This window comes from Melanerpes formicivorus, unplaced genomic scaffold (genome assembly GCF_026170545.1).
Source record: "Melanerpes formicivorus ecotype bairdi unplaced genomic scaffold, bMelFor1.0.p_v2 SCAF_20, whole genome shotgun sequence".
NCBI classification, from domain to species: Eukaryota; Metazoa; Chordata; class Aves; order Piciformes; family Picidae; genus Melanerpes; species Melanerpes formicivorus.
The window spans coordinates 1,211,587-1,236,672 of record NW_027142372.1 but is presented as its reverse complement, the minus strand read 5'-3'; the positions used below and the strand labels follow the sequence as shown (position 1 = coordinate 1,236,672).

General features: G+C 38.2%; 1 protein-coding gene across 2 annotated transcripts in view; it reads left to right on the top strand.

Moving 5' to 3' along the window:
- The window catches only part of SLC6A2 (solute carrier family 6 member 2), a 67,977-nt gene that overhangs the window by 34,962 nt on the left and 7,929 nt on the right, over positions 1 to 25,086 (top strand). For both annotated transcript variants that reach the window (XM_068150496.1, XM_068150497.1), the window contains exons 4-13: positions 1,532 to 1,670; positions 2,474 to 2,608; positions 6,757 to 6,860; positions 8,041 to 8,165; positions 8,899 to 9,011; positions 12,063 to 12,191; positions 14,809 to 14,908; positions 18,072 to 18,172; positions 21,535 to 21,702; positions 24,151 to 24,222. In XM_068150496.1, the coding sequence (XP_068006597.1) occupies positions 1,532 to 1,670; positions 2,474 to 2,608; positions 6,757 to 6,860; positions 8,041 to 8,165; positions 8,899 to 9,011; positions 12,063 to 12,191; positions 14,809 to 14,908; positions 18,072 to 18,172; positions 21,535 to 21,702; positions 24,151 to 24,222 (1,186 nt within the window). The remainder of the gene's footprint in view (positions 1 to 1,531; positions 1,671 to 2,473; positions 2,609 to 6,756; positions 6,861 to 8,040; positions 8,166 to 8,898; positions 9,012 to 12,062; positions 12,192 to 14,808; positions 14,909 to 18,071; positions 18,173 to 21,534; positions 21,703 to 24,150; positions 24,223 to 25,086) is intronic.

The window sequence follows — 25,086 nt, the reverse complement described above, 5'->3', positions numbered from 1 at the left end:
GAATTATTAAAATTCTTAGCTGATCATATCTTGATACTTTAGAGATCAAAAGGGAATTGTATGCAACTCTCTTCTATTACTAGATGGATTGTTCTAATAAGTCTCAATCTTCCCAGCATGTTTCTACAGTTTAAGTAGTACAGTGATATTTTTCAGTTTTCCCCATTGAAGTTGACATAGGCTTGCCTATGGGAACTTCTTCCATTATCTCACTTATCTCTGACTTGATAAGACAATTGTTTAAGTTGCTTTCAAAGCACCATCTATTCAGAAAGAGATTGTATGGGGACAGCCAATGGGGCTAGAATTAGACTTCTCAGGCTTTTGTCTCTACATGTCTGCAGTTACACAGGAAAAACACCCAGTACTTCTGTCTCTCTAAAATATTGTTACCTCCATAAAACATGTCAAGCTCCTCCAGTGAAAAGGGCTTCCTTGATTTAATTTGTTTGTACTATCATGGTAACAAGAGAAGCCAACAGAGATCAGCTTTGTTTACCCAAGCAGTGCATAGCAAATAAAAGGTGACAGAGAAAGGAGATGAGAAAGGTCATGACCATTTTATCTGTCTGGGCAGTGCAATACTCGGAAATTAAATCCCTGAGCCAGCATCCTGTAGATCTATAACAGAACCACAAGTTAGCAATTCACCTCCAGTGGAGGGCTCCAGCTGCAATGCTGTTCCTCTTCGCAGCTGTGAATGAAGGAAAAGATTTCTGCAGTTTTTAGATTTGTAAACACAACAAGAGACACTTCAACCACAGAACAGAGTTGCCTGTTGCACACAATGCATTTTGACAACTCTAGTCATGAGGACAAACACTTTTCAATCCATTTCACTGGATGTGGATCTCAGGAAGAATTAGCCTGCCCCAGGAAGCAATAGAATTTTCTCTGCTATCACTCCACTGCCTGGTGAACCACACAAAGCACTGTAACTGATTGACATTTCCCAACTGTTGCTTTTCCTAGCCAGTCACTTCAATGCAGCCTCATAGTAACCTAATTAAAAAAACTGCAAGTGACTTTGGAATTGCTCAAATTGCTGATCTAAAAATTACAAAATAATTTAGCTTGGAAGGGGTCTCTGAAGGTCATCTAGCAAAGTCCTTACTGAAAACAAGTCTACCTTCAAAAGTGTATCTATCTGCTTAACATCTTTACTGGCTAAGTTTTTTAATCAACCAAGAATGAAGGTTCTGCAATCACTCTGGGCATCTGTTCAGTGTTCAAGCAAGAATCAATGAATGGCACCTCCAAAATCCCTGAACGCTTCTAGTAAAGGAGAAAAGGCTATCGTTGTGGCACTGTGGTGCTGAACAGTTTCTGATGGGCCAGTGAGACCATAAAGGTGTTGTGTGAAGAAGCAGGATACATGGCTTCATAAAACAGATTTCACCAACTGCTAGTAGTGTCAGTAGGGTGACTATGACTGCAGGTCACCATCCATTCCTGCTGCCCACAGGGTGAGACATGGAAAAGCCTTTTCCCTCAAGTAATTACACTTTGTTTCCTTGTATCTGGTATGTAGGCGAGGAGTTCTACACCTTCATGAAAGCCGTGGAATCCACGACCTTGGCTTGCCTCGCTGGCAACTTTCCCTCTGCCTCTTGGTGGTGGTAATCATTCTTTTCTTTAGTCTGTGGAAAGGTGTGAAGACTTCAGGAAAGGTAGAGCTAATATTGTCCTTCTATCTCAACTGCATTCTTTGTTTTCTTTAAGCCTCCTAATTTTAGAAAGCAAGAGACTAAAAGTCTGCTTCTAAGGGATCCTCAGGGACCAAACCATGTGAGAAGCCTTCAGATATGTACAGTGAAAAAATACACAATCCCAATTCAGCCTTTAGTTTATTTACAAGTTTTCCTTCTGTGGTGCTCCAATTGGAAGTTTTATTAGTATATGGTGTTCAATTCAACATTATCAGTCTCATCCAGAATGTATTTTGAAAGACTGCAAATTGCCTTAAACATGCCTCTTATTCTTAGCCAAATGCACTATGGTTTCAATGGTTTACAATGCTTTTGGTTTAGATATAAAATGCCATGACAAGAGACATAGTGGATGAAAGTCATTGGAAATTACTTTGACATCCCTCAGAAAACACCTCAAAAGAAGTTCTAGGGTTGGATACATCTGAGAGCTTTTTGTAATTTTCCATGACCATATCACCTAATATCAGGCAATGACTGCACTTGTTTAGTAAATAATATGTTGAACAGCTAATCAGCAGTCTAACACATAGCAGTAATGTCTAAGCACTCTACTGTCAAAACTGTCTTGCACCTGTAAACACATGCACATAAAAACTCATGATTTTCCTCCAAAATATTCTGTAGAGTTTCACCACTGAACTAAATGGGGGGGGGGGGGGGGGGGGGGGGGGGAATCAAGACAAGGACAACTGTATTTTTCCACACATTATAAAAATCTTCTTTAACAGTTGATTAACCTTGGGGTTCTCTGTTGTCTGCAGGTTGTTTGGATAACAGCCACTTTGCCTTACGTTGTATTATTTGTCTTGTTAATACACGGAATAACCCTGCCGGGGGCATACAATGGAATAAATGCATACCTGCACATAGATTTCAAAAGATTGAAAGAAGCCACAGTAAGTGTACTCTTCTGCTATCATTGCCTTGTTATTATTAAGCCTGTTGGGTTATTAAAACTGAAAACTAGAGCAAATATCTGAAATTATATAGGCCACATTTCTGCTTCTGCATAAGCACTAGCCTATTGCCCTGGTGGTCTAACTTTCCAACACTGTAACAGGACTATCTCAGCCTGACCCCAGCTTGTTCTATCACAGAAATTAACCTAGTGAACAGAAGTCCTGGCCTATGAAAACCTTGCTAAATCTACTAAATCAGGATTAACTCACGTAATCAAATCATGGTCTTTCACATGAGATTTTAAGTAGCACAGTGTTATGCTAATATTGAAAGTAATGAACATTGCATGGTGTCATTTAACAATGATGCAAGATATTATTAAATGCAGCAACTCATTAAACATATCATTATATCCAAACCAACTCCATTTGTGGAATATCTTGGAACTAAGAATTACATTACCCATTATAAAAGCAAGATCCACAAGTATAGCCACTACTTCATGGGATTATCAGAACAATGACGTGACAACTCAAGAGAGATCTAACTATTGTGGTATTCAAAAAACATCATAAATCATTGATAACAGTAGTAAACCTGTGGAGGGGTCAAAAGGCCATACAAATTATTACAAAACTGAAAAGCAAGAACATCATTCTACTAGAAAGAAAATGGAGTCTCTTGAATACTTGCAGCTTTCAGAGATGGCTGTAGTCTGGACATAGTTGTACTATACATTTCCTATGCATCCTATCTTGAATTTCCTGAATTATTAAAAAGACCTAGAGTGTTAGAATACAGTCCTTTTTTATCTGCTCCTAGCAAAAGAATTCTTCCTTGGCTTTGTAATACTAAATTTGGTAACTAAAGATGTTGTAATACTAAATTTTTTGAAACTTCAACAACAGAAGTTATCACCAGAAGTCAGACTCCATCTCACACTATTTTGGAATTGACAAACTAAACTCCAGATATGGAACTTTCATCCAGGCTTGTCACCAAGAAGCCACCTCAGTAGGTCACTTCTATGCACAAGTATGAATACAAGGACACGAAGGTGAACAAAGGAGGTGCTTAAGTCTTTCTTATAGATGTTAAGTGCTGCTAGGAAAAGACACAAAAAAAAAAAAATCACAAATTGTTGTTGACAGTAATCAGGATGCTCTAAGGTTTTTTTAGGAGAGCAGTGGCAGGGTCCTCTGTTGGTCATCACTGTGACTTACAACTAGAAGTCTGTGGAGCTGTGCCACCTTGCATCACCTCAAACTCTAGGCCTCCATAATCACAGCTGCCTTCTGATTTTGGAAGGATATTCTATGCACTGCTCCTTGGCTTAACATTTTGCAGCTGCCATTTGGATGAGCCTAAAATTCAGTTTTAAAACTGTATTTGTCAGACTAACAAAAAAGAAAGATTGAAGATGAATTATAAGAAGTTGCACAGACTGCTTTGTTACATCAGGCTTTCTCCTGCTCAGAGGCTGGGATACCTATTGCTGCTGCAATAAGCTTGTGTTTAATCTTTGTCCTCAGCTTCCAAAGAATAGACTACTGCTTCAGTTCTACGTCAGTGCATCCCTGAATCTTTCTGATGTATGATTCTTCTCTCCACAAATAAAGAATAAAACAAATATTTTAAGTTACAAACAGTACAGACCAACAGGGGGCCCCTGCCACTGCTCTTCTAAAACACCTTAGAGCATCCTGATCACTGTCAAGGTCTACTCATACTGCACAGCAGGTAGCAAGCCCTGAGACCTCTTAACCAGACCAATGCCTAGCTATGTTACTTGCTGAAAGTCCAGGAGCTACAAAGTCACAATACTCATCTCCACTGTACAAATGGATACATGAAACATCTGTGTTAAACAGCAGCTGCACTTCTCTTCTGCTAAAGGATCAGTGTTAAATACAGAGTTAAATCAGACTCTTGCTCTTTCATACACCCTCATAAGTTTCCTGAATATTGCACACTATCTGGAGGTGTGCAAAAGTTTTCCTGCCCACAAAGAACAGTAATTCTTTAAACCCATGTACACAAGAAAGAACATATACAGAAGTTATAATAGCATAAACAACTATGAAGAAAGCTGGAAAGACTGCATGTGAAGACAATACTGAACCATAAAATCCATTAGCCTGTACATCAATCAGAAACCATTCAGCTGAAGTGACCAGAAAACATGGGAGGAAACTGCAGAACGACCAGCCCCACTCTCACATCCTGCTTTGTTGTAACACAGGCAATCTTTTGCACTTAGTCTTACTTCTGAAGGAATTTTTCATTTCTCCTCTTTTTTTCCATTCATCCTGATCTTCTCAATTTGTTTCCTAATCACCTACTATGAGCCAAGACTTACTCAACAGATATGTAAACATATGTGTAATTCCCCTGGTAAGCAGCAGATGCTAGCCTCGTATTTGAATCAAGAGGACTTACGCACACATTTAACAGTGTCCAGATAGTAAGAAAGGAGAAGTATATCTTGTACAGCTCATACACTAGCAAGACACAGAAGAGATAGAAACCTACTAAAATCACCTTATGATAGCAGCATGGAGATTTAGCTACAGTTTAAGCAAATTTTTTTCTGAGAAAATGTCAGGAACTTCATGGTCTATTCTATTCTATTCATAACATGAGTTATGAGAAGCTGTAAAAAACAAGAAAAATTATAGAAGACTTTGCATCCCTCCTGCACTCTCATCCACAGAAACACTCTCCAGAGAACACAGCCCTATTTGAACTCAATCCTCTATCTCCACACAAAGATTATGACACAACTGGGCATATAAAAGGAATGTGCATGGAATTAATTTTACAGGATTGATTTGTTATTTAGTAAAAGAAATCCATGATACCATATAAATTGCAATTTGAGTAAAAAAATTGCTCATCATCCACTGGTTTGAAATAAACACTGAGATTGTTCCTCATATTATCTTTCAAGTAATTAACTCTCAATGGCTCATAAAATTAAGTTTCTCCACAAATTCAGAGTTCAAGAAATGGTTCACAGCCCTTAGCAGGGAGTACCTGAAACCAGCAATCAGCTATATTCAGGAAAAAACAGCTCACTAGCATAGAGAGAGCGCCGTGTGAATCTATTTTTTACCAGTGGGCCAAATGTGAAAGCTTAGCACTAAATCCCAACACAGCTGGAGCTCATAAGCTCAGGTATGTTTGAAAGCTGCTCCTGAGTAGCTAGACCACATATGACTTGTAAAGATGGAAGGAGATGAAGTGCTTTTCATAGTCTTGAGCACGTGGCAGATTTAACATTGAAGGTAACCTTTTGAGAAATGTTGAGTGTTATTCACTCCATTGGCTTCATTATCCTTGTTGAATATATTTGTTTAAATATCTCTGTGTAATAACTGTATAAGTGAAGCCCTCACTAGCCAGAACAGGCTGTTTTCAGGAGACCAGCACTGTGGCACTGCTCCTGACTGCTGTCTGCATACCTTGAGTGAGTGGATGCTTGGCTGAAGGGTCACCTCAAAAATGTTACAGCATTAAAAAGACATGTTCCCTAGGGAATAATCCTTGAATGACAAAACTGCATCTAAATCGACATTCAGTGACTATCACAGGAATAACTCCTGTGAGGAAGGTGACAGATGATCCACACAGGTCTGTTCACAGCATGTCATTCTTCAGCTTCTGAAACAAGAAAACATCATATAAAGTGTACTAACAGTCCCATGAAGAAAGCTGTCTTATGGGAAAGAAAATGTCCCATTACTCTTGACCCATTAGCTATTTTTGGGTTTCTAGTTGTACATTCCAAACTAACTTCAAACAAAAACTACTGCAAGTGTATTTCAGTCACCCAGAAGAAAAATCATGTAATCATTTTAGTACTCAGTAAATGCTCAGAAATACAGACCCAATTGGCACACTCCACTGCTGTAGCAGAGTGCATGCATTGAGAACTTGCCCGTTGCTTTGGCCCTTAAGATTGCAGGTTAAGCCATTCCAGACCATGACTATGCTCCCTGTGATGTCTCATGGGGGCTGAGAAGCACTTCCACTCCCATAAGCATAAATGGTAGTAATTTTTCAAAAGACAGCTGTTCTGTACACTTCTTGCATGTATCTTTTGGACTGAACTAATACGGATAATGTTGGTGTCATTGTGCAGGTGTGGATTGATGCAGCTACTCAGATATTTTACTCCTTAGGAGCTGGGTTTGGTGTTTTAATTGCATTTGCCAGTTACAATAAGTTTGACAACAACTGTTACAGGTAAGAGACTATTCTTTCATACTGCTGTAGAATGCTACTATTTTAATGCAGCTGAATTAACAACTAAGCTATCTTGTTATCTTCAGTCATTTATTAATGATGATCAGTCTCGTGCAGACATAGCAACCAACCCAAACCTTGAAACACCGTCATCATACTGAACCTGCCAAGATATCTGCTGTACAGCAAAACAGAATGGGATTAGGTTTGCACTTTAGACAGCTGTGTAAACTGTACTTGTGTTAGCCTTTCAAAAGTATCATTAAGTGCAACAGTGAACACAGAATGAAATCTTATTGGGCCAGGAATGAAAAGCAGAAGGATTCCAGTTTCCAAAAGTGTTTCTGTGCTTTGGGATAACATTTCTGGTATTTTATGTTGAGCTCCAATTTAGAAACGTACTTTAAATCAAGTCAGTTTGTAAGTGTTTTGCTGAATCACCGCCATGGAAATTCAACCAGAGCTGCTCCAGTTCTGTTAACATTCCATTTTGGAATGAAAACAAGCAAGCATCACTTTAAATTTTCCCATGAAATATAAATTCAGAAAGTGCATGTATTATAAATACATTGTGAACTGCAGGATGGGGGAAAAGAAACTTGAAGTGAAAAGGTACAAGAAAATATATAGATTTGAATTGCTTTAAACAGATCCAAAGCCAAAATCATGGAATACTTTGGATGACTTCAGAAAACTTAGCCCTGAGTAAATTTAAGGTGCTGATTGTTTGTTGCAGGTAGTATTGCCAGGTTGGAGAACCCTGCCATAGCAGTCTTTATAAATAACATTATTGTCTTCTGCACGTAGTTTTGCATTAATCTCACAGCAGCTCCCTGTATTATCTGCTCACACCAACTGATGAATAGTGAGGCTCTGTCACTTCAGGACACTCTTGCTATGTTACAGCCACCCACTAGGATAATGACATTACTCTTTAATAACTTAGTATTTGCTATAGCTTTGTGAATTTTTTGAATAGAATTCAGTTTTAAATCAAAAAAGCAAATGGAAGTAGGTCATTTCCCTAGCACAGTATGCTGATTTGAGCTTTTGATCATCAGGATAATTCCACATTCAGCATTTTCACAAGTTTCTTCCTGTTGCTATAAGAAAATGCCCATCTAGTTCTTAAAGTGTTTGGGTTTTTTCTTCACTGGGCTGTTCTTCTCTCCATCATTAGGGATGCTTTGCTGACTAGTACCATAAACTGTGTCACAAGCTTCATCTCAGGATTTGCAATTTTCTCCATACTGGGCTACATGGCTCATGAGCACAAAGTTAAAATCGAGGATGTAGCTACTGAAGGTAGGAAGTTAATTTTATATGAGGTTTAGCCCTTTCTGTCCACCGTTTCTTTGCAAATGTGTTTACTAATAAGCATGTGAAAATCTCATGGAAATTACCTGAATTAACTCACTTGGAACTAGAACTCTGTGTGTAAAAGTCTTGCTGAAAAATGAATTCTGAATTGTATTGATGCACCCCACCTACTGAAGTGCCCCACCATTTTGTCCCTCACAAGTTTGGCCTCTGCAACAGGCATTTACCCTTATATAGTATCTTGTGAAAGTATTGTTGTTTACTGCCATAAGTTATTGGTTTGGATGGCTCTGGTAAGCTTAGCTATAGACTCCTTTCACTATTAACAGGTCACTCAATTTGAGCTCCTGTATCTCTCATCATACCTGAGAGCTCTCCTGCAAAACACTGGAGCCCATATCCACAAGGTTTCTTTGCAACTATATCAAAATAGCTAGTAAGGTTATGAATCCCCTAAATCATTATTAGAAGTGGGGAAACAATGGGATAGATTTCTCTCTCCCTCTTTTTTTTGTTTTTTGGTTAAACAACTGTAATGAGTACCATGTTAAAGCATGTTAGATATATTTTTGGTATAATGCACATTTTGTTTTGACAGCTACTCAGTATGAGGTGGACTGACATAAATTATAGCTAAATTGACTTTTACTTTATTCAAATAACACTTTTGTGAAGCCAAGAAACATCATTTATTAATACTTTTTATTTTCCATTTCAGGAGCTGGTTTAGTTTTCATCCTGTATCCTGAGGCAATTTCAACTCTTTCAGGATCTACATTTTGGGCTGTGGTATTCTTCATCATGCTCCTCACACTTGGTATCGACAGTTCTGTAAGTATTTTTTACTTTTAGCCTTGACATTTTTCCCTTTACTTATATTCTGAACTAGAGAGGTATCAACCATAAGCAGAGGATTTATTATACTTCAAATAAAACATTCTGTACATTCCCCACAACTGTTTTCACCAGCACAGCCAACATACCAATAGTATTACCCCTGGCAGTATATTTAAAGACTCACAATATTTAAGAGGCCTAGGAAAAGATCGGATTTTTAACAAGCCCACAAATAATTATCCACTGCTGTTTTTTGACCTTACAGAGGAGGCTCTTCATCAACAATTATTATTTAAAGGTATGACACAACATCAATGCTATGAACTATTACTACTACAAACCTGCAGGAAGGTTTTGAACTCTACTTTCAAAACATAAACCATAGTAAGACTTTGAGTGGTTTCTAGAAAAGATTTAGAATAGAATAGAATTAACCAGGTTGGAAGAGATTTTTGAGATCATTGAGTCCAGCCTATCATCCAACACTATCTAATCAGCTAAACCAAGCACCCCATCCAGACTCTTCCTAAACACCTCCAGTGATGGTGATTTGTACAAGTGCTGAAATTCATTAATCTGCACACAGTAGACAAAGACTGAAGGCAATCTAATGTTTTCCTACATGCAATGATACAGAATTTCCTATAAATGTAGCCACAATTTAAAACTCACACCTAAATATTTCCATAGTGGTTTCATTTTGCTTCTATCTTACTGTAAAATGGTTAGTCTAACAAATACATTCATTCTTTCCATAATGTGATTACTTCTACTGTACCATGATATTCAGGATCACAGAAACATCAACCCAGAAAATATCACAAGTCTCCTGACAACTTCTGTAGGGCTTCGTTCTTGCCAAAGAACCCTAACCCTAAAGGCTGATTAATTTCTGGGAAAACCAGTCTTTTAAAAGATAGTGAACCATGAACAAACAGTATTTGCAGAACCATCAGAGTTTCCTGCTACTCTAAAGCATAGAATTATCTTCCATAGTCCTGAATGTACAAAGATGGCCTAGAGATTTCTTGCTGGAAATGGCAAAATGTAGCAATCCCATTGCTTACAACTTCAGAAAACTTCATTTTAAAGGACAAGAAAGGAGAAGAATGAGTTGACATGGAGGACAACAAAGCAAAGAAAAATGAGTTTGCAGCAGGAAACTTTGATAATCATTGGCACATAGCTGAATGAGACCTTTTGCAGTGAGATCTGAGCTGTAAATGTCAGATTCAGGTCCAAATGCTTCCAAAGTGCATGGATTTCTGGATTACAGCACAGGGTCAATTAAGTTTGTCTTTAGACACCAAGATCTGTATCCTTATTCAGAAGTTTGAGGCAAGATTATGTCCAGGTTTTAAGACCGCATTTTTCAACTGCAAGCAAACCTGAAGGACAGCAGGGAAAAGTTGGGCACAGTGGAAGGACACAAATGACCAGTAGGAACAGGGCAGAATTAAGAAGAAAATACAGGCTCAGAAATGTTTAGATCCAAAAGAGTTAACTTTTCAACAGCAATACATTTAAGGCAATGTAAAGAAATAATCTATCTAGGATTTTTCATCACTTACCCAAGAAAACTTAGGTCAAGACGTGTTTTTTATGATGGTCTTTTCAACTCTCCTCCAACATTTGACTGATCAAGCCCTGAAAGCAAAATGAAAATTTTTAAAACAACCCTAAAGCCAAAGGGGAATAATAATGTATGAATATATTTATTCATGCATATAAGTCTGCACTGGCACAGAAAAATACAGACATCTGTACAAAAATGTCACTGTCAAAATGTTTAAGCTAAGAGAAATATGATCATGCAAGTTTGAGTAAGCAGCAATGAAAAGGACAGAAAATGGAACAAATGTTTGCAAACAGTTTTTGGAGTAGATATCTAGCTTGGCATAGGGAATTAACAAGATGTGTAAATCACAACACATTAAGAAGCAGTCCTTTGCCAAAATAAGACAAGCTGTGTCTTTCCATTCCCACCTTCAAGATCTTTAAGTGCCAACACAGTAATAGCTTCTGAGAATGTCAAATATTAACCCATCTTAAGTGAAGGCCACTCACCTATGCCCCCCGTAGACATTAGAAGATTAAAGCCAGCACTAGGTTCTAGGACATTTTGCTTGTGAGCATAAAAAAAATGTACTGCTTAAAATAATTAGGCTTTAGACAGGAATCATTCAAATTCCAGAGAGAGAACTCTCTGCCACTGATGTGAACCAGAGATGTGGGTTTCATCAAATTTTTACTGTGGAAGGACAGGCTATATCGGCACCTGCTAATCAACTATGCTGCACCAAGCACTCCAGGGCTTGCCATGATCTTTCAGCATCAGGAAAACCATGAAATACAGCCTCCACAAAATTGTGAATGATTTTATTTGTTATGACAGGGTACTAGGATTCATTTTCACCCCTTCTTGATAGAGAGGAGCAGAAAGCTTTTATTGGTGGAAAGAAATCAAAATTCATAACCACATATGTAACCCAGCAATTTGCATGAAGAAAAGTAACTTTCCTGTGTTGCAAAATAATGGCTAATCTTCAACATTAACTTCTAGAAAACCAAAGTAAAATTCTTTCATGCTGTAAATTAATAATATGTAGTGATTCTCCTGGATCTTAAATGATTTTTGCCAAACTACACGTGGTTAACTGACGGCTCAACTGAATCTTTGCTCAGTACATTTTCCCCAGGTACTTGTGTCTGTTCTTATATTAGAAATCTCTTAAGGAGTTTGTTCCTTAAGCTACCAGCTTTTTCCCTGAAGTATTTTAAGATGTGTATTATTTTTCCCAAGGTACTGTCTGCTAACTGTTCTGATGAGTCAAAGGGTCTATGCAGGATGTGGCTATCCAGCCAACAAGCATGGCACTTGATGTCCAGTCACCTGACTCGGTTCTCTATCATGGGAAAGCAAACACCAGTTCTTTACAGCCAAAATGTCAGAAATCATGTAGTAGTTGGGAATTAATTATACATGCTGCTTTATGTTCTTTGGTCAGCAGTGTTTAACCAGAGCTCTTGCATTCTCCTTCTCAGATGGGAGGAATGGAGGCAGTCATCACCGGCTTGGCAGATGATTTCCAAATTCTGAAGCAGCACAGAAAGCTCTTCACCTTCGGTGTTTCTTTTGGCACTTTCCTACTTGCCCTCTTCTGCATCACCAATGTAAGTGCAACCAAAATTTTCAACAAGCTACCTTAAAAATTCAGTTAACCTCATCAGAAATCTGAATAGGCTCAGATGACTTTTTGTTATCAATTTTAATTATTAGACAACTTTATGGTCAGAACATGACTTTTAGTCTTATGTACATGAGGCTACCATGTTTTCTCGCACAAGACCATTAGGTATCAACCTAACCTACAAGACTGTGTTCCAAAGAACTGTCTGAGCTATTGCTGCTTTGATTCAGGTTTATGTGTCTTGGGTTTTTTAAAACCACTTAAACAGGAAGATGCTGAGTGCTTGCTCCCACACATCTTATTAATCTGAGGAACTAAGAATTTCAAGTGTCCAGATCCTTAGTCATCTTGCTATTCTCTTCTTGAATCAGATAATAAGCACTCACTTCCTGTGAAAGGAGTTTAGAATAATGATCTCCTCTCCCTTATGCTTTCTTAATGTTCTTTCATAAACCTAGATCTTATCTCATTCTTAACAATACAGAAAGCATACAGATAACCTCTATTTATCACCACCATCATCGAGAATCATTTGCCTAATGAGGCTTTTGACAACTAAAGGATAAGAGTCATAGAGGTCTAGGCTGGAGAGAACTCTGATTTATTTATTTTTCCACCAAGAGGGGAAAAAAAATTATGAAAAGAACCTGTAAGCAAGATGCCAAAACTGTCAGAACACAACTTAAACTCGAGGTCACCACTACAAACACAGATGTGCTAAATCTCTCATTCCCTAAAAGAATACCCCAATATTTTTCCTTGTTTCCTCAAACTACAAAACACTTGAAATACTAAAATAGGTATCTCAATTTAAATACCTGTCCTTTTATTATCATGCTATCTCAATTGTTACCTAAGCAACTGAACATTTTTCTTCTTTATTCAATGTTTATAATGGAATAAAACTTCCCAAAATATGTGATCAGAAGCAACTCAGTGGTTAAGAACCTGAACAGCTGTCAGTGGATGCAATTCCACTGTCTTCAAGGGAGCTAAAGCAGTTCAAGATAACAACCTATCTCTAGCTTTTAAATAACGGCACCTGCTTAAACTTCAACTCCAGCTGGAAAGTACAACACCCCCCAGACTTGTCCAAAGATACTGGTTCACGTAACTGAAGAAGAACATTCCTGGTGTGTACAAAATAAAATCAAATCCCCTTGGATTAAACTAAGCTGCTCTAGTTTGTTTTCAACACATTTTATACAAAACCATATTTACCATTCACTTCACTGTGTTTGATAGTGATGGCATTCATTTAGAACAGGCCTAAGAGCAAAGACATGAGGTCAAACTCAAACGTCATTCAATAAGCAACATTTTCTTTCCAACACAACAAAGTTCATTTAGTTTCCATACAAGACCCCAGAGAATTCAAAACCTAGACAAGGCCTAAGCACTGTTCCCTCTATTTTTGTAAATATGCACAGCTGTTTCATAAACCATCTTTTTGTTAAAAAACAAAAAAGACTGCAGAGATTAAAATCACCTAGAGATCTGAACAGTACAAGTGCTAGTTAAACCACTGTTAAAAACAGTTCCTTCCACTCTGAACAGCTCTTGCTGGATAAAGTTTAGTTGTAAAGTAAAAGAAGACTTCAACAAAAATCTGCTGCAACTGCAAACGTTTCACTTCTTCATATGTGACAAAATGTCCTTAAACTCTTGATTCAAGTTCATTTTGAAACAAATAAACATGACATGGTCTTCCATGCCTCATTAAGCCCAAACTAAATAAAAAGAGAGGTCATTTACAAAAATTCATACCACTTCGTAAAATGAGACCAAAAGTAGTCAAATTGCAGTCAATTATTTTTTTATGAGTGAAACAGGACTTCAGTAATAGCATTTTCAGTTCTCAGTACTGAACCACTGGAGAACAGAAACGTTGTGAAGGAAGATGATCTGGTTTTCTCCCTCCACTGAGAAAAACTTGCTAATACCACAGCTAAGAAAGGGAGCAGAGGTGTTTCCACACAGGACTGGTAACAGATTTAACTTGGAACTGCTCCCTTTACAGGACCACTGGGAAGGAGGATAGAATAGAAATAGAATAGACCAGACCAGGTTGGAAGAGACCTTCAAGATCATCGTGTCCAACCTATCATCCAACACCACCTAATCAACTAAACCATGCAACCAAGCACCCTAGAGATGCAAGCAGTCTAGGAAAAGGAGACGCAGATTCACTGGACTACAGAATAATGACTCTTAGGAAGAAACTGAGTGACAATGGCTTGTGGAAACCTTTGTAGTGCTCCATTCCTGACAGCAATTCAGGAAGACCTTCATTAACTGCTGTAGACAGGCCCTGTCCTACAAGCTGCTGACCACTTCCCCAAACAGGCACTGCCTACACCTTCCAACAGCACTCATTAATCATGCCAAGCTGAGGCTTATTTTCCACACTTAAGAGAGGATATAGGTGAAAAGAAGCCTCTTCAGAAGAGTTGCAAATGTGAACGTGTCTGTACCATCAGCCCCTATTAAGATACTTAGGTTAAGATAATGTTTCAGGTGTAGCAGATTCCTATTAACTAGATAGTAAATTACTGAGGTGATTCTAACTTTTTGTTCATCTTTTAACCTCTCAATGCTAGGGTGGAATTTATGTGCTCACACTGCTGGACACATTTGCAGCTGGGACTTCAATATTGTTTGCAGTTCTAATGGAGGCAATTGGGGTTTCCTGGTTTTATGGTAAGCACTTCACTTTGCACCTCAAAAATTAAAGAGAAAAAAAAATCTAACAAATTTTCTTTTCTGAAATTCCAAGTGCTCATGACAATCTTGAGGTCTTTATTTATTGTTTCAAGGGAAATCAGTATACCTTTGTATACATGAAACCATGAGAAGCCAGGTTTCATACAGTGAAAGGATTTCATACACAAACAGGGTTAGTAAAATTATAAAGACCTCAAAAAGAATATCTCATTGTATCCAAATAAAGCAACAGGACCTTTTTATCTTATATCCTTTACAAGTCACCTCACTCCAACAGTTCAAGTTACTTGTTGTATCAGAAATTGCCTGCTGCTAGATTATTTAAGTTTCTTGAAGTTGGGGTTTTTCTCCCTGATTTCCTCTTAATTCTCATGTCACACTTTCTGGAAGGTCACATCTCTCATTACTACCAGATTTCACTGTCATAGCAGCCTGCAAGTATCCTTCCCATTGAAGTTTGTATTGAACTGGCTGCCCTGATTTCCAATAAGATGGTTCTTCCCCAAAAATTAAGCAAAAATTAATCTTTTTTTCTAATCACTATTTATAGTTAATGTATGATTCAGAAGGCTCCTGGACATCATCACTCGTACTGCCATTTACCTCCTGCAATCGCTATTTATCTATCTGTTCTGTGCCACCATCTTCTTCCAGTCAAACTCCTTCTTGCAGTTAAAAACTGTTTAAGACCAATGAGGTGAAAGAATGGTGTTAATGTATAAAACCACTCAACCTACTACAGAAACAGTTTTAGCTTTAATGTACTAATGCTGACACCCAACATCAGCATGGAGCTAGCAGCTCACATGCTGTTCCCTCTGAAAATAGCAGAGGTGCAGGTGTCTTTAACACCCATAAAAAATGGTGAATGCAGAAGAATGATCTTAGCTTAGCTTGGAAGCATATGGGATTAAAATATTCTTCAGTTAGTAAGGTCAAGTTATCCTCTGCCACTATTAAAGGAGGCTTTACTGCACTTGACAATAGCTAGGATTTATACATCATTCACGGACTAAGGCAAGGTTAGTCAAATTTTATTTGTTGCAACTCACGTACTACATCATCCTTTCCTTTCTCCAACCTGCCTCCCCATAACCAAGAAAATATCCATTCATTTGTCTTAGTAGCTGACAGATGTTTTTACAGCATGACCTGCTGCTTTATAAAGAATTTTTAACAGCCCGGGGTGCTATTTAAACTGATTAAAACTGACATGATCTTGTCTACCTCCTTTTTCTGATAGACCCCACTTGCCTTAATGACCCAGACAAATATTAAGCCAGCCTGAAGGCAAGCACTGACATTTTGGCACAGACCAAAATGAACATTCAGTCCAAATTATATGTATGGCCAGTTACCATGAAGTTTCTTCGTGCAAAGGCCAACTGTACATGTAAGAGAAGGGAGAGCTATCTTGGCTTAATGTACAGACATACTTCAGTTATGACTGCTAGCTTGTTACCATTTCTCCTCTTCTACAACCCTGATATCATTGTTCTGGTAAATACTCTAACTAGGTGAATGCTTTCAAGAACTGGAAAAATACAAAGCCTGTAGGTGCCATCATCTCTAGCTAGAGCTATGTTCTGTTTTACAGGTCAATTCTTAGAGCAGTTATTTGAAGACACAGTATAGAAAGAGCACAAACAGTCTGAGAGTGTGGCCTACTTATTCCCCTTTTCAGCAGAAACTAAGCACTGAGCACTATTTGAGCTCTGGGTACATTTGCATGGAACCTATAAAAAAATGTTTTGAGATATCTAGTCCTGTCTTTGACCTTCTACGCTGATAAATTTCACTCAGTATTCACAGCAGTGGAAATTCAGTCACTTTAAAGTTCACAGAAGGCACTGCAAATAGAATTAAATTGAAAGCATTTGCAGATGCTTTTGGCTTCTTTTCTTCACCTCTAGATAACAAAGGGGATGAAAATCAAAGAGTAGTTAACACTCAGGTGTACAAATCTTGTAAATACATTACATCCTGGCTGCATGTGAAAGACTAACTCAAGCTGTACATTAAATACACTAAATAAATCCAGTAGATCTAATCCAAATAAAGTGAAACAATTATTATGCTGAACTATACATCTTCTCTAAAAAACAAATAGTCATGGCAAAAAAAAAACCCAAAACATTTCTGCTATTTACCTAATGGGGCTCAGAATTAACAGTAAACTTTGTCTAGACATCAAGTACAATAAATTGCAACCTAGTAGATATGACAGATTGCACTAGAGAGAACTACTTCTCTGTGAGCCAGTGCCTCTAAGGAATATGATCAGAGATAGTTTTCTTTTTAAGGAAAAATGAGAAGGACATTTTCCCCTCATTTTTGTATCAGTGATAACCATCCTATTCTGAAACGCTGATTGGAAAACAGCTTTGGCTTAACTTTTACAAGGTGCCTCATACTGGTAAATCCAACCAGAATAGAATCAGTTAAAAAAAAATCTGAGAAGTAGCCACGACTCAAATGAATATTCTACACTCACTCTACAATGCATGTTTGCTTTGCATAGTAAATTCCAGTATATTACTTAATGCAAAAATGTGCTCTGTAAGTACTGAAGATGGGAAATATCCCATTGAAGCATCCCCCTAGATCCTTGGAAAGGTGATAAAAGATGAAATCACATTTGTTGTAGACATAATGAACATTCTGTGGTACATAGTAAAACATAAAACATGAGAGATAAGTAACATATGGCATTAAGTGGTACAAATAAGCCTCCTTTGATAAATTAAGAATCATATGAATTCACCTCATTATCAGTAAGTAGTCTATTGAGCAAAGGGTCTGGGTTTTCCTTCTGTGTACTCATAGCAATATGGAGTAATTAGGTTACAGCAGCCCACAACTAATTAAAAAAGAAAAATAAAAAGGCATCTCATTCACAACTTAAACTCTAGGTTATTGTGAGATACTACTTTTCAATGCTATCTGCAACAGGCCCTAAGTGGTCATGGGCATTTAAGTTTTGTGCACAGAGATATCAGACACATACAGTCATTATTTCATATGCCTTCTGATTTGGAAATCGTTCATGTCTACTTTCTGCAAAAGCAGAAGTGTTGGGGGGGTGCCAGTACCTCATCGGTTTGGATTGTTGCCAGTCTGATATTCACATCTGTTCTAGGTGTGGACAGATTCAGTGAAGATATCCAACAAATGATGGGTTTCAAGCCAGGCCTCTACTGGAGATTGTGCTGGAAATTTGTTAGCCCTGCTTTTTTATTGGTAAGTGCAAGTGATTATTTTAGTGTGGAAAGAATGATAGTATGTCATCTCCTAGAATTTTTGCTAGGTCAGATATTGTCAGGATGAACAGAAGACATCCCAATTTAATTCTTCTCTCCTCAATCACATAGGTTATATTTTATAGAATACAGTTTACTTGTGAAAGAGAAACAAATTGTGGCTGTGGTCATCTCCTGTTCCTTCCCTGTAGCAGGATTTCAATAAAGTAGCTTTCCTAGGGAATGCTGAACACTTTCGGCAGTGTCCTCTCTGTGCCCCCAGTATGTGTATTAAACACAAATTCTGTTGGGAAAATAAACTATCCAGGGACAAAAGATTGTGTTAGCAAGATTATTTTTTCTTTAGTGTTGGAGGATACCAAGATCCCTGAATTATGGAATGACACCTTAGAAAAAATAATATACAACTACAGCCAGTTACTAGCTCTGTATAACACTGAAGAGATGTATTAAATACACCTTGTAAGATGCCTGGTGTGAAAAACAAGTGCTTCATTTCATTTCATTTGGGGGGAAAAAAAATCCCATAGTGTGAGTTGGGTTGCTTTGTGTAAAGGTTAGATTCAGAACTCAACTAGTTTTATATTGGGATCTTTTCCTAAGCATATTTGTAAATCGAAAGGTCAGGATGAATAATACGGAAATTTGACTCGGCCATGGTTTTAGGAGACCCTTAAAGCTGCACATTCTTAAAGCAGTATTGGTATTCTAAAGGTACACTGGCTAGGCTTTTGTGACAGCTTTAAGGTGAGCTTACTTTTTTAACATCAAAGCTTCTGGGCCCAACTTATCAGTAAGAACTTAACAAAAGTAATAATTGACCTTTTAAACTTTTTAATAAAGAAGCTTGCATGGAACTATATCCTGCAGCACTTCAGACAGGCTGACTCAAGTAGAACAAAAAAATGCTGCACTAAGCACCTTAGGTTTTGCACTCTGAGAGACTTGAAAATTTACATTTTGCAAAGAGCTCCAGCAAACTAGCTAGCAACTGCTGAAGTGACTGTCACTCTAACCTTCATGTAACTTAAGTTAGGCCTACTGAAGCCTATAAACCTAAGAGTCAGAATGAATCTAGGTAATGTGTGCTTTGGCCACCACAATGCACAATTTTTTTTCCAACTGCAAGTGCTGAACCAGCAACACATCAATGCAATTATTGGATACTAATTAATTTTAAACCCCATGGGAATGATACAACACTGAGCAGTTCTGTTACAGATGTACATTTTCTCAGTTTTCTGAAGAGCAGTAAGGACCTTACAATCTTTGTTTATTGGGGAAAAGTAAGTATCATTTACTTTATTATAGCCTGCCTTTTGGGTTCATTATTCAACATGTTAAGAAAACAAACCAAATCACTTTAAATTGACATTAAAACTAAATGTAGTTTAAGTTATGCATTTAAAAGTGCAAACTATAAAGACAGTCACTATCATGAAAAGAGATAGTCTAACATTAACCTCTGTAATTATAAACCACAAAATCTAGAAACTGGGTTACTTGATATAAAAAACAGCATTTTTTTTCCAACTGCCTCACCAAACACCAAATAGTTAATACAAATTAAAAAAGAAACAAAAAAACAGATACTCAGATATTGTTTCTTTGACACATATGTAGTTTGGGATCATTTGGAAAAGGCTATAAAATTGTCAGGCTTGGTATAGTGTTTGCTTTAACAATCCCATGTGTGCTTAGTGCAAGATGGCCCCTGTTTGGGACACACCATGCATTATAGACATTACTAGTGATAACAGTTCTCTATGAAAAGGTAAGTTGGAGTGGCTTGGATATCTGATGTTAGGAAATACAATCTTGATTATTTTTCTCCATACTGCCTGAAGTTATGTACATCATAGTTTCATAGTTTCATTCAGGGTTGGAAGGGACCACAAGGATCACCTAGTTCCAACCCCCCTGCCATGGGCAGGGACACCCCACACTAGATCAGGCTGGACAGAGCCTCATCCAGCCTGCTCTTAAACACCCCCAGGGACGGGGCCTTGACCACCTCCCTGGACAACCCATTCCAGGGTTTCACCACTCTCATGGTGAAGAACCTCCTCCTCACAGCTAGCCTGAATCTCCCCACCTCCAGCTTCATTGCATTCCCCCTAGTCCTATCACTACCTGATATCCTGAGAAGTCCTTCCCCAGCCTTCCTGTAGGCCCCTTTCAGATACTGGAAGGCCACAATTAGGTCACCTGGGAGCCTTCTCTTCTGCAGACTGAACAGCCCCAACTCCTTCAGTCTGCCCTCATAGGAGAGGTGCTCCAGCCCTCTGATCATCCTTGTGGCCCTTCTCTGGACACGTTCCAGCACCTCCACATCCCTCTTGTAATAGGGGCTCCAGAACTGGACACAGTACTCCAGGTGGGGTCTCACCAGGGCTGAGTAGAGGGGGAGGATCACCTCCCTCGACCTGCTGGCCACACTTCTCCTGATGCAGCCCAGGATCTGATTGGCTTTGCGGGCTGCAAGTGCACACTGAGAGCTCATGTTGAGCTTTTTGTCCACCAGCACCCCCAAGTCTCTCTCTTCAGGGCTACTTTCCAGCCAGTAAATCATTCCAAGAAACTTCTTATCATAGAATTGGTATTTTCTAACCACATTTCATACTGTTAGCTTCTTTTAATGCACTCCATTACTCTCCTTGCATAGTCTTTGAAACTCTAGGCTCAAAATACTCTGATTTGAAATAGCTACATGGGACAGAATGTATAGGCCTAGTGAACCAAATTAAGGAGCTGTGCATATCACACAAACCATATGGATTTAACAGGAGGGAAATAGGGTGGTTCCCCAAACTTTACGTCTTCCATCTAATACTGGACAGGGTAACAGCCAAAGACAAAAACCCAACTTTGTTTTTCAGACCTTAAGGTTGCATGACTTTCCTCAGTAAATGTGACATGCTGGAATCTGTATTACGCCTCTCACTGAAAAATAGCACAAAACTAAATGAAGCCTACTGCCTCTGAGAAACAAAGGGGAAAAACGATGGAACCTGCAGAAGTTTTTCTTGAGTACAGAAATCCTTTTTTTTTTATCTGTAACATTAGCTTAAATAAGGAAATAACAATCACTTGATATTTCTACTGAAATATAAAATAGTCTTGAGTCCAGAGTAGCTAAAATGAACTGTTAATTCTAGTAAATGCATCACGAACTTCAACGGTTTAAACAGTAAGAGGCACAAAGTAAACAGGATAAAGGTAAATGGTAAAGTTAGGTTGGGATATACCTTAGGGTGGCTGCCTAACTGAACACATGAAATCTGTTTTCCATTAAGTATCTTTATCTCAAAAGTGTGATTCTTTTTCTTCTTTCTTCCCTAGTTTGTTGTGATAGTCAGCATAATAAACTTCAAACCTCTGACCTATGATGACTACACCTTCCCTCTCTGGGCAAATCGCATTGGCTGGGGAATAGCATTATCTTCAATGATCCTTGTGCCTGCCTATATTATCTATAAATTTACAAATGCACGTGGGACCTTTAAAGAAGTAAGTAGAATGCTAACAAAATATCATGAAATGTTGTTATGAAATGAAATGGCTGGGTCTAAGTTGGCAGTTTGTTTCTCTTACTCCTGAAACTTATTGCTTCTGAGTGACCTTTAAGATTCAATCATCAGATGAACTGGAGTTTTGATGTAGGATTACTGCAAGCTATTTTGAGTTTCTAGACAGGAATTAGCTCCCCAGGCAGCACCATAATAATTCTGAAAAAATATTTTTGATGGGTGTAATTAATCCAGTTGGTAAGATTATATCTTCCTTATTAACCAAAAAACCCATACAAATTAGGGTATCTTCATATTCTTCTCTGAGGTATGGTCTTCAGTCAGTTCTATCTAAAAAGAGTTCAGTCCAAGGTATGCTTTATCACTCTATACTGGAGTGTTGTAAACTGGCAAATGTACTAAGTTAATTCAGATCTCTCCTTTCTTAGCATTATAAGAGCCTCTAAACATATATCCACGTGTTGGGAGGGGGAACATGCCCCCAAAGTGACCCTGTGTTCAGAGTGGCCTTTGTTCATTTAATACGCACCCAGTAAGGACAGAAGAAATACCTTACTGGGTCACAGCAACAGATCTGTTTAGCCCAGTATTCAGTCTTTAACAGCAGCCAATCTGTGCTTTATTTTCTCTGCCAAGTATGTACCTTTATCCTCTATTTTTTGGAATTATTTCATATTTCTGCCAAGGCTAGAATTACTGTTTTCTATTGTGTTCAGCACAGATACCAGAATGCCTCAAGAAACTTAATATTCAAGATAGATACAGGTGCTGAAGTAGTCTAGAACTCAGGCAAATTCTGATACAGGCACTGCTTGTGGTCTTACCTAACCTGCTTTTGAACTACTTCAGTAAAAAAACTCACATCATGCCTGGTCTGTGCATGAATAAAGTAGAAACTGAGGGAGAATCAATGTGTGCCCATCTTATTCAAATGATTTGCCTAACAGTAAGTTTAGCATTACCATCTTGGAACTTCACTTCTATGTTTTATATTAATGTATTGATCCTATTTAAAAGAACCAGTTGGGGGGGGGGGGGGAGGGGAGGGTGGAGGATCTATAGTGCCAGACACTTCACCCCCTCACTACTTTATCAGCTCAAAATGGCACATGATTAAGATTCACTGATCATATTTATTTTACCATCATTGTCATAGTAAATTATCTAGAGTCATAAAACCTCTACTGGTTCTCAAGACTCCTTACCATTATACAGCATTAGTTTTTGTCCCATCACATATCATAAATTTATAACTTAGACTCTCTGACTTATACCTAGTTCTATTGCTCTCCTTTCCTACAACTGGAGTTACATTAGGGTATAGCAAGACACTGGCACTCTTAAGCTAATCACTGAACCACCACCACAAGGAGAACTAAGAAAGAAATACAGTCTGACCCTTTACCCTACACAGAGCTCATCCTCCCCACGTAGGTCTGACAGTCGCCTCATTTACTATTCACCTCAGAAAAGCAACCTAAAGCAGCAATTCCTCTTCATCTGCCCTGTTTTCATCAGCTCCATTATCTCAACGGTGCATACAATTCTCAGTTCTCATTTCTAGCAGCTCTGTGAGACCTTTGTTTTGTTCCATACCTGGTAGTTTACAAATCCATTTTCTAGTGGCATCAAAGTGTCAAAGAATAATTTGTAGTGGACCAAAAGGCTTTCATAAATTTACTGATACTGGGATGCAGAACCCTTTGGACAAAACCACATTTTCTCATTCAGTTGGTCTTCCAGCATCCCTTCCAACCCAACACATCCTATGACTATAATTTTGTAGTGTTAGAAGTTCTGTTTTGTCTTTTACAGCTCGGTAGACAGCAACTCTGCAGTTTCCCCATGAGAAATGTAGCAAAAGGCTAGTCTATTGCATCCAAATAACTACTGTAAGATATGGTGGCCTAAATTATGACTCTCAAAAGTATGGGCAAATGTACACTTAGCCTAATGGGAAGTCCTTAAGTTGATTGAAAGTTCACAACAAACCAAAATCTACATGTGATCCCAAATGATACAGCACAGAGTAGGCAACAGATGATGTGGGAAACTACCTGCTTCCTCTCCCACTGGGACTAAGCAGCCCTCTTTCAGCACTGACAGTAAAGGGTGAATTTAGAGGATGTAATGCCTGTGATACCCACTTGCTCTGGATGTTCTTTTCCATATGCACTTGCTAAACATTTGGACTTAGTATTTGCATAAACTTTCTACTGTTAGTTCTTATATTAAAGGCTAATACCAAGGGGCATGTAATAAGCTTGTTCACTCAGGAGCTAAGTGAAAGGTGCATGATGCAGGGATATTAAAGATTTAAGTTACTGTTTTAAATAAAGTTCATGCTATTTTCCTATTATAGATTGGGGATTACAGACAATCTTATTTCATACAGCTGACTTTTTCCTCTTCTTCCCATCTGGTTTAGAGACTAGCCTACTGCATCACACCTGAAAATGAGCACCAACTTGTGGCCCAAGGAAATGTCAGGCAATTTAAGGTTTGTGCTCCTTTCACTGTGCTTCCTCTTCCACTACCAACTCCTTCCTGTCTTTAATAACAATGACAGGTTTGCCCCTCATTGTGGATACCTTTGCAGGTCTGTGGTTCTTTTTTCCTGCCAGGATGGCAAGTTGCAGGCAGCTCAGTACAACATGCACCAGCTCTGCTGGAAAACTTTAGGCACCTTTCTTCTTTGACTATGTAGAACCTGAAATTTTACAGATCACCTGAATCCAGTATTTTAGGTTGTATCCAAATACAGTGAGATGTCACTAAAAGATTAAGGTGTTTCCAAAGCATTATGTGCATGAGTACAGGCTAGAGCCGCCCCCTCATTTACCGCACAGAAATTTGAAGTTGTGTTTCCTAAACTCCAATTATGTGCAACACCATGTGGTAAACAGCAAACCAAATAGCCAGTGTCAGAGCTTTGACATTATGGCCATGATGAAATGTGCTAGGTTATGAGGGATAGGCTTTCCCCACAGGCCTACAGTTGACTAAAAACACTGCTAGAGACCTCTTAAGCAGCCATGAAAGACACACTACAGGCTTCCAAATATTGCTTTCCTTTTAGCAAATAAAATGAGCTTACTGAAATAAAGTCCTTTTTGTAGAAGATAAAAAGGATGCAAATATGAAGCCTGTTACACTTATCAGCATTCATCTGGACCATTTTCTGTCTTCAAAGTTGAAAGCAACTGGAATTATGCACATCACCTCAAAACATGACCCAGATTTTATAGCGGTGGTTTCTATTGAAAAAATAAATTTGCTTATTAAAAAAAAAAAAAAAAGCTTTTTGAAGTATAATTTTGATTTTTGAAGGAAATAATCCAACTGTAGATTTATGGGATGCAGA